The sequence below is a fragment of the Coregonus lavaretus genome, assembly GCF_964263955.1.
Source record: "Coregonus lavaretus genome assembly, chromosome: 16".
Taxonomy (NCBI): Eukaryota; Metazoa; Chordata; class Actinopteri; order Salmoniformes; family Salmonidae; genus Coregonus; species Coregonus lavaretus.
This window is the reverse complement of record NC_140003.1, coordinates 29,882,964-29,898,787: the sequence shown is the minus strand read 5'-3', so window position 1 is coordinate 29,898,787 and position 15,824 is coordinate 29,882,964. Positions and strand designations below refer to the sequence as shown.

Here is a 15,824-nt window from a genome sequence, read left to right as displayed (position 1 = left end):
GGCTAACTAGCTAGCTAGAAAACGTAGCTACACACAATAATACCAAAGACAATATTAGCATGTAACGTAGCTAGTTAGCTGTAAAATCGCCTAAACAAACTGAATTATCAATATAGGAGTCTACAATCTCACAATGTTGAACCTGCAGATCGATGTGCCTCATAGAGTGGAGTCTAACATTCACAATGGAAATGGAAAGGGGGATACCTAGTCAGTTGTAGAACTGAATGCATTCAACTGAAATGTGTCTTCCGCATTTAACCCAACCCCTCTGAATCAGAGCGGTACGGGGGGCCGCCTTAATCGACATCCACGTCAGATATATATATACTTTTGAGGAGATGGGAAACGTTGCCCATGCTACGTCGATTGGCCACACATTGCATTCTGGGCGATTCTAGGACAAGGAGCACTTTCCTTCAAGGAGTGAATAGGAGTCTATTGGGCGCTTGACTGCACGTCGACTCCCATTTCTGAGTGTCAAGATTCAATTCCCCTAGGAATCGACTCCTAAGATTAAGTATTTTTGGAACAGAGGAGACTGATTAGTTACCATACTTCTGAGAACACTTCCATCTTTCATAGCGAGGGACGGGGAGAGAGAGGGGAGGGGCACAGTATAGGCAGGTCAGCCACCAGCCAGACCAAGTCAGAACCTTGTACTAGGTCTATCTATCGGCAATCAAAAGCTGTATCTCTCAATGAAATGCTGGATCTCGCAATTTCTTGACTTGCAACTTTAGCAAAGCATGGCCTATCCTCAATAAATAGGCTAGGATATTCTACACGCAACAGACCGAAGACAACACATACTCCCATCATTAATGAAGAGAGAGCCATCGCAAGGGAGGGAGAGAGGGGAGGGGGCAGGCCGTGCGCATATGTCTTGGTAATCTGTGTCTCGTCTTGTCTTGTATGACACAATTTGCATCATTTGGGCTCTGTACGCCACCACAATGGATTTGAAAGGAAACAATCAAGATATGCTTTAATTTAACACTTTCATCATTCATTGAAAGATTTTGTCAAAATTATTGTATGAACCGTGTAGGAATTACAACCATTTTTATACATAGCCCCCCAATTTTAGGGTCTCAAAAGTAATTGGACAAACTAACATAATCATAAATTAAATTGTGAGTTTTAATAATTGGTTGCAAATCCTTTGCAGTCAATGACTGCCTGAAGTCTGGAACCCATAGACATCACCAGATGCTGGGTTTCTTCCCTGGTGATGCTCTGCCAGGCCTTTACTGCAGCTGTCTTCAGTTCCTGCTTGTTCATGGGGCGTTTTGCCTTCAGCAAGTGAAATGCATGCTCAATTGGATTCAGGTCAGGTGATTGACTTGGCCATTGCAGAACATTCCACTTCTTTGTCTTAAAAAGGTATTGGGTTGCTTTCGCAGTATGCTTTGGGTCATTGTCCATCTGCACTGTGAAGCGCTGTCCAGTGAGTTTTGAAGCATTTGGCTGAATCTGAGCAGATAATATAGCCCTAAACACTTCAGAATTCATCCTGCTGCTTTTGTCAGCAGTCACATCACCAATAAATACAAGGGAACCTGTTCCATTGGCAGCCATACATGCCCACGCCATAACACTACCTCCACCATGCTTCACAGATAAGGTGGTATGCTTCGGATCATGAGCAGTTCCTTCCCTTCTCAATACTCTTCTCTTCCTATCATTCTGGTGCATAAGATGTTGTTCCAGAACTGTACAGGCTTTTTTAGATGTTTATGGCAAACTCTAATCTGGTCTTCCTGTTTTTGAGGCTTACCAATGGTTTACATCTTGTGGTAAACCCTCTGTATTTACTCTGGTGAAGTCTTCTCTTGATTGTTGACTTTGACACAGATACGCCTACCTCCTGGAGGGTGTTCTTGATGTGGCCAACTGTTGTGAAGGGGTTTTTCTTCACCAGGGAAATAATTATTCTGTCATCCACCACAGTTGTTTTCTGTGGTCTTCCGGGCCTTTTGGTGTTCCTGAGTTCACCAGTGCGTTCTTTCTTTTTAAGAATGTACCAAATAGTTGATTTGGCCACACCTAATGTTTTTACTATCTCTCTGATGGGTTTGTTTAGATTTTTCAGCCTAATGATGGCTTGCTTCACTGGAAGTGACAGCTCTTTGGACTTCATATTGAGGGTTAACAGCAACAGATTCCAAATGCAAATGCCACACTTGAAATCAACTCTAGACCTTTTATCTGCTTACTTGTAAATGAACTAATGAGGGAATAACACACACCAGGCCATGGAACAGCTGAGCAGCCAATTGTCCAATTACTTTTGGTCCCTTAAAAAGGAGGGGACCACATATAAAAGTGCTGTAATTCCTACACCGTTCACCCAATTTGGATGTAAATATTCTAAAATTAAAGCTGAAAGTCTGCACTTTATCATGGCGCTACATAATACCGGACGGATTTCTGCCTACTTGAACACCAATAACTCAGATACACATGAAAACATGAAATGACCCAGGGAATCGATAGAACATCACTCCGAGATGCACAAAAACAATACAACATAAAAAATGGGTGAACCTTTCCTTTAAGGTTGAATCTGTCCCATGGGGATTGTTGTTCCCTTCACTTCCTGTACTGGGTCTGGGGGAGTTCCATTCCCAGCATGCTGTGCATTGACTGATGGCCCTCTGTGTGTGTGTGTTTCAGTGTGTGTGTGTGTGTGTGTGTATGCTTGTATGAATACGTTTCTCAGGTGTGTGTGTGTCTGTGCATACGTTTGTAGGTATGACTCTAAACTAACTAGGCCCCTAGGTGTGTCTGTTTTTAGTCTATATGCTGAGTGAGTGTTTGCGAGTTGATGGCTAACTCTGTTGGGAGAGAAAGGGAATGCGAGGGAGAGCTTGGAAAGCGATGTAGAGGGAGGAGGGATTGTTAGTTCTCCACTTCTGAGGGAGATGTGGTTCAGCTGCTGTACAGTGGAAATATGAGGCACTTAGAGGGCTGTAAAAGAGAGGGAGAGTGAGGGAGGGAAAGAGAGAGAGAGAGAGCGAGGAGGAGGGGGGGGGGGGGTTAAGAGAGCTGTAAACCTTTTTGCTTTCTGGATCAACACTTCAGTCTGGCTAGGGGAATGGACACAGCTTTAGAAGAGTAGCACAGAGAGAAGATGAATGTGTGTTTTTGTGTGTGTCTGACAGAAGCAGGACACTACTCGTAATAGTAGAGCTCTTCATCCTCCAGACAGTCTGAGTTGTCATGGAAGCTATCTGAACTAGCCTAATCTGAACAGAGGGCATTGCAGCGAAGTGCAGGATATGATGGTCTTATCTTTGTCACGGTCACATGGTTGTCTCCTTGCATGGAATGTCACGCATGCACACATTTATGCAGGTGTGTTTATGTGTGTCATTAAATATATTTACATCAATGCTCCTGTGTCTATGGTTTGTGGGGGTTGGTTACCATGGGGATGCTCTAATTTACAAGGGCGGTGGAGCGTGTTAGGGTATGTGTTTGAGTGTGTATCTGTGTGTGTGTGTGGGTGGGGGGATTGACCCTACCCTACCCTAGGCCATGTCGTCATCAATGTCACATCACATGACAGTTGTATTGCCCACACTGCCCGCCATGCAAACACATAGACACACACATACGCACGTCCCCACCCCCTAATATGTGTCTCAGTTTGAGCCTTCATCTGTCTGTCATGCCATACCCAGCCATGTTCGGATAACATCCATGGCTTCATGTTGTTGTAGTGTAACAGGAGCTGTCTCTCGTTAGATGTGTAGGATAGTAGCATAGTAGGATGTGGTCGTAGTGATGTGATGCAATGCTACATGACACTGTGACACCATTCACTGTGGGTGATTGGTCTTTCTAAATACACACATAGTACGCATGCACACACACAGTGTGATGTTATTTTCAGGCCTTAGTCATTATTTCCAGTCAGCGCTACTAGTGCTAGCAGGCCTTTGAGTCACACTGAAGCTGTTTTGCTAGAGCGGAAGATCAACAATGAGTAGCCTTTTGTATCTGAGTGTTTTTAACAGAACTTCCTTCCCCTGTGGTGTCCATAATGTAACACAGGCTTCCATATTGACTGAGTGCGTTAGGTCATCCCAGTTGAATTCACTAAATCACCATGGAACAGTAGGCAGGGGTGGAGTGGAGCTAATCTGAACACTGAACACAGTGGCTAATTGTTATTATTGCCTCAGCTGATATCAGTGTTGTTATTTGCTGCTGGTAGCCAGTACAGTACAGGAATTCTTGTGTTAGCCTGTAGCCTTTGGATGGCTTTGCTGAGCTGGGTTGTATGGAGGGGAGGTCCTGGGCCGGGGAGAGAGACACCTAGTGGCACTAGTATATAACTACAGGTGATATTTGTCTCTTCCTATTCTATTTTTTTCTCTCTCTCTCTCTCTCTCTCTCTCATAGACCTGTCGAGGAATCGTTTGGCGGAGGTCCCCTTGGAGGTGTGTCACCTGGTTGCCTTGGAAACTCTGAACCTCTATCACAACTGTATCAAGACCATTCCTGACACCATCATCAGCCTACAGTCACTCACCTCCTTAAACCTCAGGTAAAACTTGGACCTACAGTTAACAGGTGACTGTTGAGTGAGTGAGAAACACATTAGTTTTCAATGATAGAAATGCCTCCATTTTCTTTCCAGGAGTTGCTGAATATCAGTGGTTGATCGTTAAAGTTGTGTTTGCACAGTTATCCTTATAAAGGTGGCAGTATTGGTTCAGTATAGCGTTAAATATATTAGATGTCATTTGATATTTGATAAGCAGCAGAGAAGGTTAGCAGTTAGCAGTACCTTCTTTGGACCAGGGCTTGTTTAGACTCAGGTGTTTGATCCCAACTGTTCCCCAGGACTGACACGCTTGTTAGGCTTCACGCATCACAGACACCTCTCAATGGGCTGCTGGCACCGCTTCCAACCTCATCGCAGGACCACAGGGCAACAGCACATCCTGTCTCTGTGTTTGTGCAATACGCTCAGATCGCATAATGGAATGATGCATGACACTACCTGTTTCATTTTATCTCTCTCCAGTCTCCACTCCCGCTTTATCTAGCTATTGAGAGAGGGGGAGAGAGGGGGGGGAGAGAGGGGGGGGAGAGAGAGAGAGAGAGATCATCATATCAGTGCTAGCCTGGTTCTTTACTGCCTGCTGTACGCATCATCAACCTGAGACAGACTCGGTACTCTCTGTCCTTCACGTCTCTTCCTCCCTGCTCAGACCACAGTGCAACTGAGGGAAATTCATTAGTCATATCTCTGACAGAGACACACAGAAGAGCAAACTCTCTCGCGCGCACACACACATACACGCATGCATGCATGTCATGTTGCGGCCATATCGTTTAAGTTGAGTTAATAAGTTGAATTAGTTATCGAAATGCTACATCTGAAGGGGGAGGATGTAATAGGAAATGTAGTTTATCTTCTCATCACTGAGCCTCGGTGGAGGGTAGCTGATGTAGGTTATCGTGAGTGTGTGAGTGAGTGAGTCCGTGGCGTGTGTGTGTCTGAGTATAATGTGATGTGAGCACCACAGTGACAGCACCAGGGGATGTGTTTTACACCACTAGACAGGAATGTTATCAGACGCCATGGAGACACTGGCAGATCATCTCGTTTGAATTTGTGGCTTTTCATATTGCCGTCAAAACAGGAAATAGACAATGTTCTCCATGTCTGCACCAGGAACACATGAAAAGGACAGCTTTAGTTTTAGGATCGTTCTGTTCCTGTATCATGGTGGAAAGAGAATAAAGACTCTTTGTTGTCTAGATAGAACTTTGGCAGTTGTGGAAAAAAACGTCTTATTTTGAAGTTAATGGGATGGAGGCTGTTTGGAGCTGTCAGCTGTTGTTTTCATGTTGTGTCATTGAGTTTGCTGATTTGTTTTTGCTGCTTTTGTTCTGTTAGCTTTTATTTAGGCAGGCAGCTTTTACTGTGGCTGTTGGCATGCTCGCTTGTTGCTCTATTGTGTTAGCTTGTGCTGTTGTGCTAGCTGCAGTGTAGTGGTTTTCAGATCAACATACACCAGCCACTTGAAATATAATAGCCATAAAACATATCACATGACTCTTCATGAGGGGTTGTAAAAAGCAATGCTTGATAGGAGTGTTCACAGAACAATAATATCTAACATACCAGACAACACATTGTTTCGGGGAGGGAGGGAGTCAGGAGCCAAGGTCATGAATGCCTAGCCTTTTCCCTCCTATTGGCCTGTTGTGTATCTGGAGTGGGGAAGCTGAAAGGTCGTTTCCATAGCAGAGAGAAAGGCCTGCCCTCCCTGGTATATGGAAAGATTAAACACAGAGAAAGACGATAAGGAAATAGAAAAGAAGGGGAGAGAGAGAGAGGGTCAATAAGGAGAGTGAGAGAGACGCACAAGTAGTTATCTCCATCCTGCTACCACGAAAAGACTTTCACCCTGCCACCATACAGGCGGGTGAATGCAAGCATTTCGTGAGACTGTGCCTCAAAACCTAATGTCTACCTGGCCAACCACTCCGCCCTGGACTTGAACAGCCTTTACGACCAGGTCCACCTCTACAAGGCAGCAATCCCAACTTTTGACAGGACCCTGAAGGACGTCACCCTCAACCGTAGCTCGAGCACCTCACACAGGAGCAACGGACACCCCGTCTAGACCAGCGAGACACCTGCAAGACCCCCTTCTGAAGGACCTGCACCGAGAGAACCCACGCCAAGAGGACCTACACCCAGACCACAGCATCACCAGCCACACCCCACCATCACCAGCCACACCCCAACCAGCTAAGACCACCCCAAGCAAACCCTGGCTACACCCTATATAGGCCCCCCCATATCAGACCTATGCCCCTTCTGCCCACCCCATGCCCCTGCGGCAAGGACCTCAACATGACAGCAGGACATATGCCCAGGCCGTGAGCAGAGCAACAGGCCCAACCCCCACTATTACACCCGCCCAAGCACCATCCTGCGACCTAAGAGGTATGTATCAGATGCTCAACATGCTCTGCTCACACCTACTGTGATGGTCCGGCCCTAAACCACACAAAAACACACTAGACACTATGGAACACAAAGCCTATACTATCTCATCCTGGAATATACAAGGTCTGAGGTCATCTGCCTTTGGCCTAAAGAGCAGGAACATAAGTTGCATGACATAAGTATTTGATACATCAGAAAAGCAGAACATAATATTTGGTACAGAAACCTTTGTTTGAAATTACAGAGATCATACGTTTCCTGTAGGTCTTGACCAGGTTTGCACACACTGTAGCAGGAATTTTGGCCCACTCCTCCATACAGACCTTCTCCAGATCCTTCAGGTTTCGGGGCTGTCGCTGGGCAATACGGACTTTCAGCTCCCTCCAAAGATTTTCTATTGGGTTCAGGTCTGGAGACTGGCTAGGCCACTCCAGAACCTTGAGATGCTTCTTACGGAGCCACTCCTTAGTTGCCCTGGCTGTGTGTTTCGGGTCGTTGTCATGCTGGAAGACCCAGCCACGACCCATCTTCAATGCTCTTACTGAGGGAAGGAGGTTGTTGGTCAAGATCTCGCGATACATGGCCCCATCCATCCTCCCCTCAATACGGTGCAGTCGTCCTGTCCCCTTTGCAGAAAAGCATCCCCAAAGAATGATGTTTCCACCTCCATGCTTCACAGTTGGGATGGTGTTCTTGGGGTTGTACTCATCCTTCTTCTTCCTCCAAACACGGCGAGTGGAGTTTAGACCAAAAAGCTCTATTTTTGTCTCATCAGACCACATGACCTTCTCCCATTCCTCCTCTGGATCATCCAGATGGTCATTGGCAAACTTCAGACGGGCCTGGACATGGCTGGCTTGAGCAGGGGGACCTTGCGTGCGCTGCAGGATTTTAATCCCTGACGGCGTAGTACAGGTCTACAATCCCTGATGTCCTTACACAGCTCTCTGGTCTTGGCCATTGTGGAGAGGTTGGAGTCTGTTTGAGTGTGTGGACAGGTGTCTTTTATACAGGTAACGAGTTCAAACAGGTGCAGTTAATACAGGTAATGAGTGGAGAACAGGAGGGCTTCTTAAAGAAAAACTAACAGGTCTGTGAGAGCCGGAATTCTTACTGGTTGGTAGGTGATCAAATACTTATGTCATGCAATAAAATGCAAATTAATTACTTAAAAATCATACAATGTGATTTTCTGGATTTTTGTTTTAGATTCCGTCTCTCACAGTTGAAGTGTACCTATGATAAGAATTACAGACCTCTACATGCTTTGTAAGTAGGAAAACCTGCTAAATCGGCAGTGTATCAAATACTTGTTCTCCCCACTGTATATCCCCCCAATAGAATCCCCATACTTTAACAATGACAGCTTCTCCATCCTAGAGGGGGAGATCAACCATTTCCAGGCCCAGGGACATGTACTGGTCTGTGGCGACCTAAATGCCAGAACTGGACACATATAGCTCATGTCTTGGCAGTAGTACTATGGACTACTTTATCACTGAACTCAACCCAGAGTCTCTTAGAGCGTTCACAGTCAGTCCACTGACACCCCTATCAGATCACAGCAAAATCACACTCTGCTTTAACAGAGCTATGCTCAATCATGAGGCATCAAAACCAAAGGAACTGAATAATATTAAGAAATGCTATAGATGGAAGGAAAGTAGTGTGGAAATCTACCCAAAAATCTATTAGGCAATAATAAATGCAATCCCTTCAAGACAATTTCCTGGACAAAATGTTTCACTGTAATAGTGAAGGTGTAAACTTGGCAGTAGAAAACCTAAACAGTATATTTGACCTCTCAGCTTCCCTATCAAATAGAAAATTTCAAGCAGACAACGTAAGAAAATTAACAACAATGGCAAATGGTTTGATGAAGAATGCAAAAACCTAAGAAAGAAATTGAGAAACCTATCCAACCAAAAACATAGAGACCCAGAAAACCTGAGCCTACACCTTCACTATGGTGAATCACTAAAACAATACAGAAATACACAACAGAAAAATAAGGAACAGAACGTCAGAAATCAGCTCAATGTAATTGAAGAATCCATAGAATCTAACAGCTTCTGGGAAAATTGGAAAACTCTAAACCAACAACAACATGAACAGTTATCTATCCAAAACGGAGATGTATGGATAAACCACTTATCCAATCTTTTTCGCCCTATAACAATGAACAAACAGCAAAAACATATACAGTGGTGTGAAAAAGTGTTTGCCCCCTTCCTGATTTGTTATTTGTTTGCATGTTTGTCACACTTAAATGTTTCAGATCATCAAACACATTTAAATATTAGTCAAAGATAACACAAGTAAACACAAAATGCAGTTTTGAAATGAAGGTTGTTATTATTAAGAAAAAAAACAAAATCCAAACCTACATGGCCCTGTGTGAAAAAGTGTTTGCCGCCCCTGTTATAACACAACTCAACTGTGGTTTATCACACCCGAGTTCAATTCCTCTAGCCACACCCAGGCCTGATTACTGCCACACCTGTTCTCAATCAAGGAATCACTTAAATATGACCTGCCTGACAAAGTGAAGTAGACCAAAAGATCCTCAAAAGCTAGACATCTTCCCGAGATCCAAAGAAATTCATGAACAAATGACAAAGAAAGTAATTGAGATCCATCAGTCTGGAAAAGGTTATAAAGCCATTTCTAAAGCTTTGGGACTCCAGCGAACCACAGTGAGAGCCATTATCCACAAATGACGAAAACATGGAGCAGTGGTGAACCTTCCCAGGAGTGGCCGGCCGACCAAAATTACCCCAAGAGTGCAGCGATGACTCATCCAAGAGGTCACAAAAGACCCCACAACAACATCCAAAGAGCTGCAGGCCTCAGTTAAGTTCAGTGTTCATGACTCCACCATAGGAAAGAGACTGGGCAAAAATGGCCTGCATGGCAGAGTTCCAAGACGAAAACCACTGCTGAGCAAAAATAACATTAAGGCTCATCTCATTTTTGCCAGAAAACATCTTGATGATCCCCAAGACCTTTGGGAAAATAATCTGTGGACTGACGAGACAAAAGTTGAACTTTTTGGAAGGTGTGTGTCCCATTACATCTGGTGTAATAGTAACACCGCATTTCAGAAAAAGAACATCATACCAACAGTAAAATATGGTGGTGGTAGTGTGATGGTCTGGGCCTGTTTTGCTGCTTCAGGACCTGGAAGACTTGCTGTGATAAATGGAACCATGAATTCTGCTGTCTACCAAAAAATCCTGAAGGAGAATGTCCGGCCATCTGTTCATAACCTCAAGCTGAAGCGAACTTGGGTTCTGCAGCAGGACAATGATCCAAAACACACCAGCAAGTCCACCTCTGAATGGCTGAAGAAAAACAAAATGAAGACTTTGGAGTGGCCTAGTCAAAGTCCTGACCTGAATCCTATTGAGATGATGTGGCATGACCTTAAAAAGGCAGTTCATGCTCAAACCCTCCAATGTGGCTGAATTACAACAATTCTGCAAAGATGAGTGGGCCAAAATTTGCTGTAAAAGACTCATTGCAAGTTATTGCAAACGCTTGATTGCAGTTGTTGCTGCTAAGGGTGGCCCAACCAGTTATTAGGTTGTAGGGGGCAATCACTTTTTCACACAGGGCCATGTGGGTTTGGATTTTGTTTTCCCTTAATAATAACAACCTTCATTTCAAAACTGCATTTTGTGTTTACTTGTGTTATCTTTGACTAATATTTAAATGTGTTTGATGATCTGAAACATTTAAGTGTGACAAACATGCAAACAAATAACAAATCAGGAAGGGGGCAAACACTTTTTCACACCACTGTACATTATCAAATACAATCTTAGAATCAACTATTAAAGACTACCAGAACCCACTGGATTCTCCAATTACATTGAAAGAACTACAGGACAAAATACAAACCCTCCAACACAAAAAGGCCTGTGGGGTTGATGGTATCCTAAATAAATTGATAAAATATACAGACCACAAATTCCAATTGGCTATACTTAAACTCTTTAACAGCTCTGGCATATTCCCCAATATTTGGAACCAAGGACTGATCACCCCAATCCACAAAAGTGGAGACAAATTTGACCTCAATAACTACTGTGGGATATGCGTCAACAGCAACCTTGGGAAAATCCTCTGCATTATCATGAACAGCAGACTCATATGATTCCTCAGCAAAAACAATGTACTGAGCAAATGTCAAATTGGCTTTTTACCAAATTACCGTACAACAGAACACGTATTCACCCTGCACACCCTAATTGACAAACAAACAAACCAAAACAAAGGCAAAGTCTTCTCATGCTTTGTTGAATTGGCAAAAAACACACATTTCTTTCCACAGGGCCGGGGGGTGAGACAGGGATGCAGTTTAAGCCCCACCCTCTTCAACATATACAGCTCTGGAAAAAAATTAAGAGACCACTGCAAAATTATCAGTTTCTCTGGTTTTACTATATATAGGTATGTGTTTGGGTAAAAATAACATTTCTCCCAAATTCCAAATAAAAATAATGTCATTTTAGAGCATTTATTTGCAGAAAATGACAACTGGTCAAAATAACAAAAAAGATGCAGTGTTGTCAGACCTCGAATAATGCAAATAAAATAAGTTAATGTTCATTTTTAAACAACACAATAGCAATGTTTTAACTTAGGAAGAGTTCAGAAATCAATATTTGGTGGAATAACCCTGGTTTTCAATCACAGCTTTCATGCGTCTTGGCATGCTCTCCACCAGTCTTTCACATTGATGTTGGGTGACTTTATGCCACTCCTGGCGCAAAAATTCAAGCAGCTCGGCTTTGTTTTATGGCTTGTGACCATCCATCTTCCTCTTGATCACATTCCAGAAGTTTTCAATGGGGTTCAGGTCTGGAGATTGGGCTGGCCATGACAGGTTCTTGATCTGGTGGTCCTCCATCCACACCTTGATTGACCTGGCTGTGTGTCATGGCACATTGTCCTGCTAGAAAAACCAATCGTCAGAGCAAAAGGAAGCAAGTTTTCTTCCAGGACAACCTTGTACGTGGCTTGATTCATGTGTCCTTCTGCCCGATTCCAGCCTTGCTGAAGCACCCCCAGATCGTCACCGATCCTCCACCAAATTTCACAGTGGGTGCGAGACACTGTGGCTTGTAGGCCTCTCCAGGTCTCCGTCTAACCATTAGACGACCAGGTGTTGGGCAAAGCTGAAAATTGGACTCATCAGAGAAGATGACCTTACCCCAGTCCTCTACGGTCCAATCCTTATGGTCTTTTGCAAACCTCAGCCTGGCTCTTATTTGCTGATCATTGATGAAGGGCTTTTTTCTGGCTTTGCACGACTTCAGCCCTGCCCCTAGGAGCCTGTTTCAAACCGTCCTCGCCGTGCACTTCACCCCAGCTGCCGTTTGCCATTCTTTTTGTAGGTCACTTGATGTCATCCTACGGTTGTTGAGTGACAATCAAATGAGTTGGCGGTCATCCCGGTCAGTAGAGAGTCGTTTTCGCCCTCTGCCGGTCTGTAGCTTTGTTGTCCCCAATGTCTGCTGCTTGGCCGTCTTTGAAATTTTAAGGATGGAAGCAACCTGACGCTCACTGTATCCCTCTGCCAGTAAAGCCAGAATTGAACCCTTCTTTTCCTCACTCAAAACTTTCCTTTTCAACTCTTTTGGCATGGTCAATAGTTATTTTTTTATTAATATTACCTTTGAGGTACTATTAGCACTGTTTTTGCCATCCAGCTGGTCCTATTGCAAGAGGATAGTGATGACCACAGCAGTGGTTTTTACACTTTTCCTCGTTAAATAAGATTTGGTTCAGGTGATCACCTAATCAGTACCTAATTCATTAGAATGAGGTATGCCTGTGTTGGAATTCAACAGACACTGGAATGGAATGGCTGTCATACATGTAGAGATGCTGATTTAAGAAAAATGTGCAGTGGTCTCTTAATTTTTTCCACAGCTGTATATCAATGAATTGGCGAGTGCTCTAGAACTGTCTGCAGCACCCAGCCTCACCCTACTAGAATCTGAAGTCAAATGTTTACTGTTTGCTGATGATCTGGTGCTTCTGTCCCCAACCAAGGAGGGCCTACAGCAGCACCTAGATCTTATGCACAGATTCTGTCAGACCTGGGCCCTGACAGTAAATCTCAGTAAGACAAAAATAATGGTGTTCCAAAAAAGGTCCAGTTGCCAGGACCACAAATACAAATTCCATCTAGACACCGTTGCCCTAGAGCACACAAAAAACTATACATACCTCGGCCTAAACATCAGTCCCACAGGTAACTTCCACAAAGCTGTGAACGATCTGAGACAAGGGCTTTCTATGCCATCAAAAGGAACATACAATTCGACACACCAATTAGGATCTGGCCAAAAAATACTTGAATCAGTTATAGAACCCATTGCCCTTTATGGTCTCGAGTCTTTTCACCAACCAAGAATTCACAAAATGGGACAAACACCAAATTGAGACTGCATGCAGAATTCGGCAAAAAATATCCTCTGTATACAATGTAAAACACCAAATAATGCATGCAGAATTAGGCCGATACCCGCTAATTATCAAAATCCAGAAAAGAGCCGTTAAATTCTACAACCACCTAAAGGGAAGTAATTCCCAAACCTTCCATAACAAAGCCATCACCTACAGAGAAATGAACCTGGAGAAGAGCCCCCTAAGCAAGCTGGTCCTGGGGCTCTGTTCACAAACACAAACGGAGCCCCAGGACAGCAACACAATTAGACCCAACCAAATCATGAGAAAACAAAAAGATAATTACTTGACACATTGGAAAGAATGTACAAACAAACCGAGCAAACTAGAACGCTATTTGGCCCTAAACAGAGAGTACACAGTGGCAGAAAGCTGACAACTGTGACTGACCCAAAATTAAGGAAATCTTTTACTATGTACAGACTCAGTGAGTATAGCCTTGCTATTGAGAAAGGCAGCCGAATGCATTCCTGGCTCTCAAGAGAAGACAGGCTATGTGCACACTGCCCACAAAATGAGGTGGAAACTGAGCTGCACTTCCTAACTTCCTGCCAAATGTATGACCATATTAGAGACACACATTTCCCTCACATTACACAGACTCACAAATAATTTGAAAACAAATCCAATTTTGATAAACTCCCATATCTATTGGGTGAAATACCACAGTGTTCAATCACAGCAGCAAGATTTGTGACCTGCTGCCACAAGAAAAGGGCAACCAGTGAAGAACAAACACCATTGTAAATACAACCCATATTTATGTTTATTTATTTTCCCTTTTGTACTTGAACTATTTGCACATTATTACAACACTGTATATAGACATAATATGACACTTGAACCTGAGAGGGTTGATAAGGAGAGGGAGAGGGAGAGAGAACAGATCAATGCTGTTCATTGACTATAGCTCAGCATTCAACACCATAGTACCCTCCAAGCTCATCATTAAGTTTGAGGCCCTGGGTCTGACCCCCGCCCTGTACAACTGGGTCCTGGACTTCCTGAAGGGCCACCCCCAGGTGGTGAAGGTAGGAAACAACACCTCCACTTCGCTGATCCTCAACACTGGGGCCCCACAAGGGTGCGTGCTCAGCCCCCTCCTGTACTCCCTGTTCACCCATGACTGTGTGGCCAAGCACGCCTCCAACTCAATCATCATGTTTGCAGACGACACAACAGTAGTAGGCTTGATTGCCAACAATGACGAGACAGCCTACGGGGAGGAGGTGAGGGCTCTGGGAGTGTGGTGCCAGGAAAATAACCTCTCACTCAAATGTCAACAAAACAAAGGAGATGATCGCGGACTTCAGGAAACAGCAGAGGGTGCACCCCATATCCACATCGACGGGAACGCAGTGGAGAAGGTGGAAAGCTTCAAGTTCACATCACTGACAAACTGAAATGGTCCACCCATGTAGACAGTGTGGTGAAGAAGGTGCAACAGAGCCTCTTCAACCTCAGGAGGCTGAAGAAATTTGGCTTGGCACCTAAAACCCTCACAAACTTTTACAGATGCACAATTGAGAGCATCCTGTCGGGCTGTATCACCGCACGCAACCGCAGGGCTCTCCAGAGGGTGGTGTGGTTTGCCGAACGCATTACCGGGGGGCAAACTATCCGCCTTCCAGGACACCTACAGCACCCGATGTCACAGGAAGGCCAAAAAGATAATCAAGGACATCAACCACCCGAGCCACTGCCTGTTCACCCGCTATCATCCAGAAGGCGAGGTCAGTACAGGTGCATCAAAGCTGGGACCGAGAGACTGAAAAACAGCTTCTATCTCAAGGCCGTCAGACTATTAAATAGCCATCACTAGCACATTAGAGGCTGCTGCTGCCTATTGAAATCACTGGCCACTTTAAGAAATGGAACACTAGTCACTTTAATAATGTTTACATATCTTGCATTACTCATCTCATATGTATAAACTGTATTCTATAATATTCTACTGTATCTTAGTCCATGCCGCTCTGTCATTGCTCGTCCATATATGTATATATTCTTAATTCCATTCCTTACTTAGATTTGTGTGTATTGGGTATATGTTGTGAAATTGTTAGATATTACTGCACTGTCGGAGCTAGAAGCACAAGCATTTCGCTACACCCGCAATAACATCTGCTAAACACGTGTATGTGACAAATAACATTTGATTTGATATGTCTTTATTCTTTTGGAACTTTTGTGAGTGAAATGTTTACTGTATGTTTTTTTTTTCTTTCACTTGCTTTGGCAATGTAAACATGTTTCCCATGCCAATAAATCAGAGAGAGAGAGAGAGAGAGAGAGAGAGAGAGAGAGAGGCCAGAGAGAGAAGAGGAGAGAGAGAGAGAGAGAGAGAGGAGAGAGAGAGAGA

At 44.0% G+C, this 15,824-nt stretch overlaps 1 protein-coding gene across 1 annotated transcript in view; it reads left to right on the top strand.

Annotated features, from left to right (window-relative positions):
- lrch1 (leucine-rich repeats and calponin homology (CH) domain containing 1) overlaps positions 1-15,824 on the top strand; it is a 96,662-nt gene that overhangs the window by 24,501 nt on the left and 56,337 nt on the right. Inside the window, exon 2 of the mRNA XM_084179929.1 lies at positions 4,414-4,558. Within this exon, the coding sequence (XP_084036055.1) occupies positions 4,414-4,558 (145 nt within the window). The remainder of the gene's footprint in view (positions 1-4,413; positions 4,559-15,824) is intronic.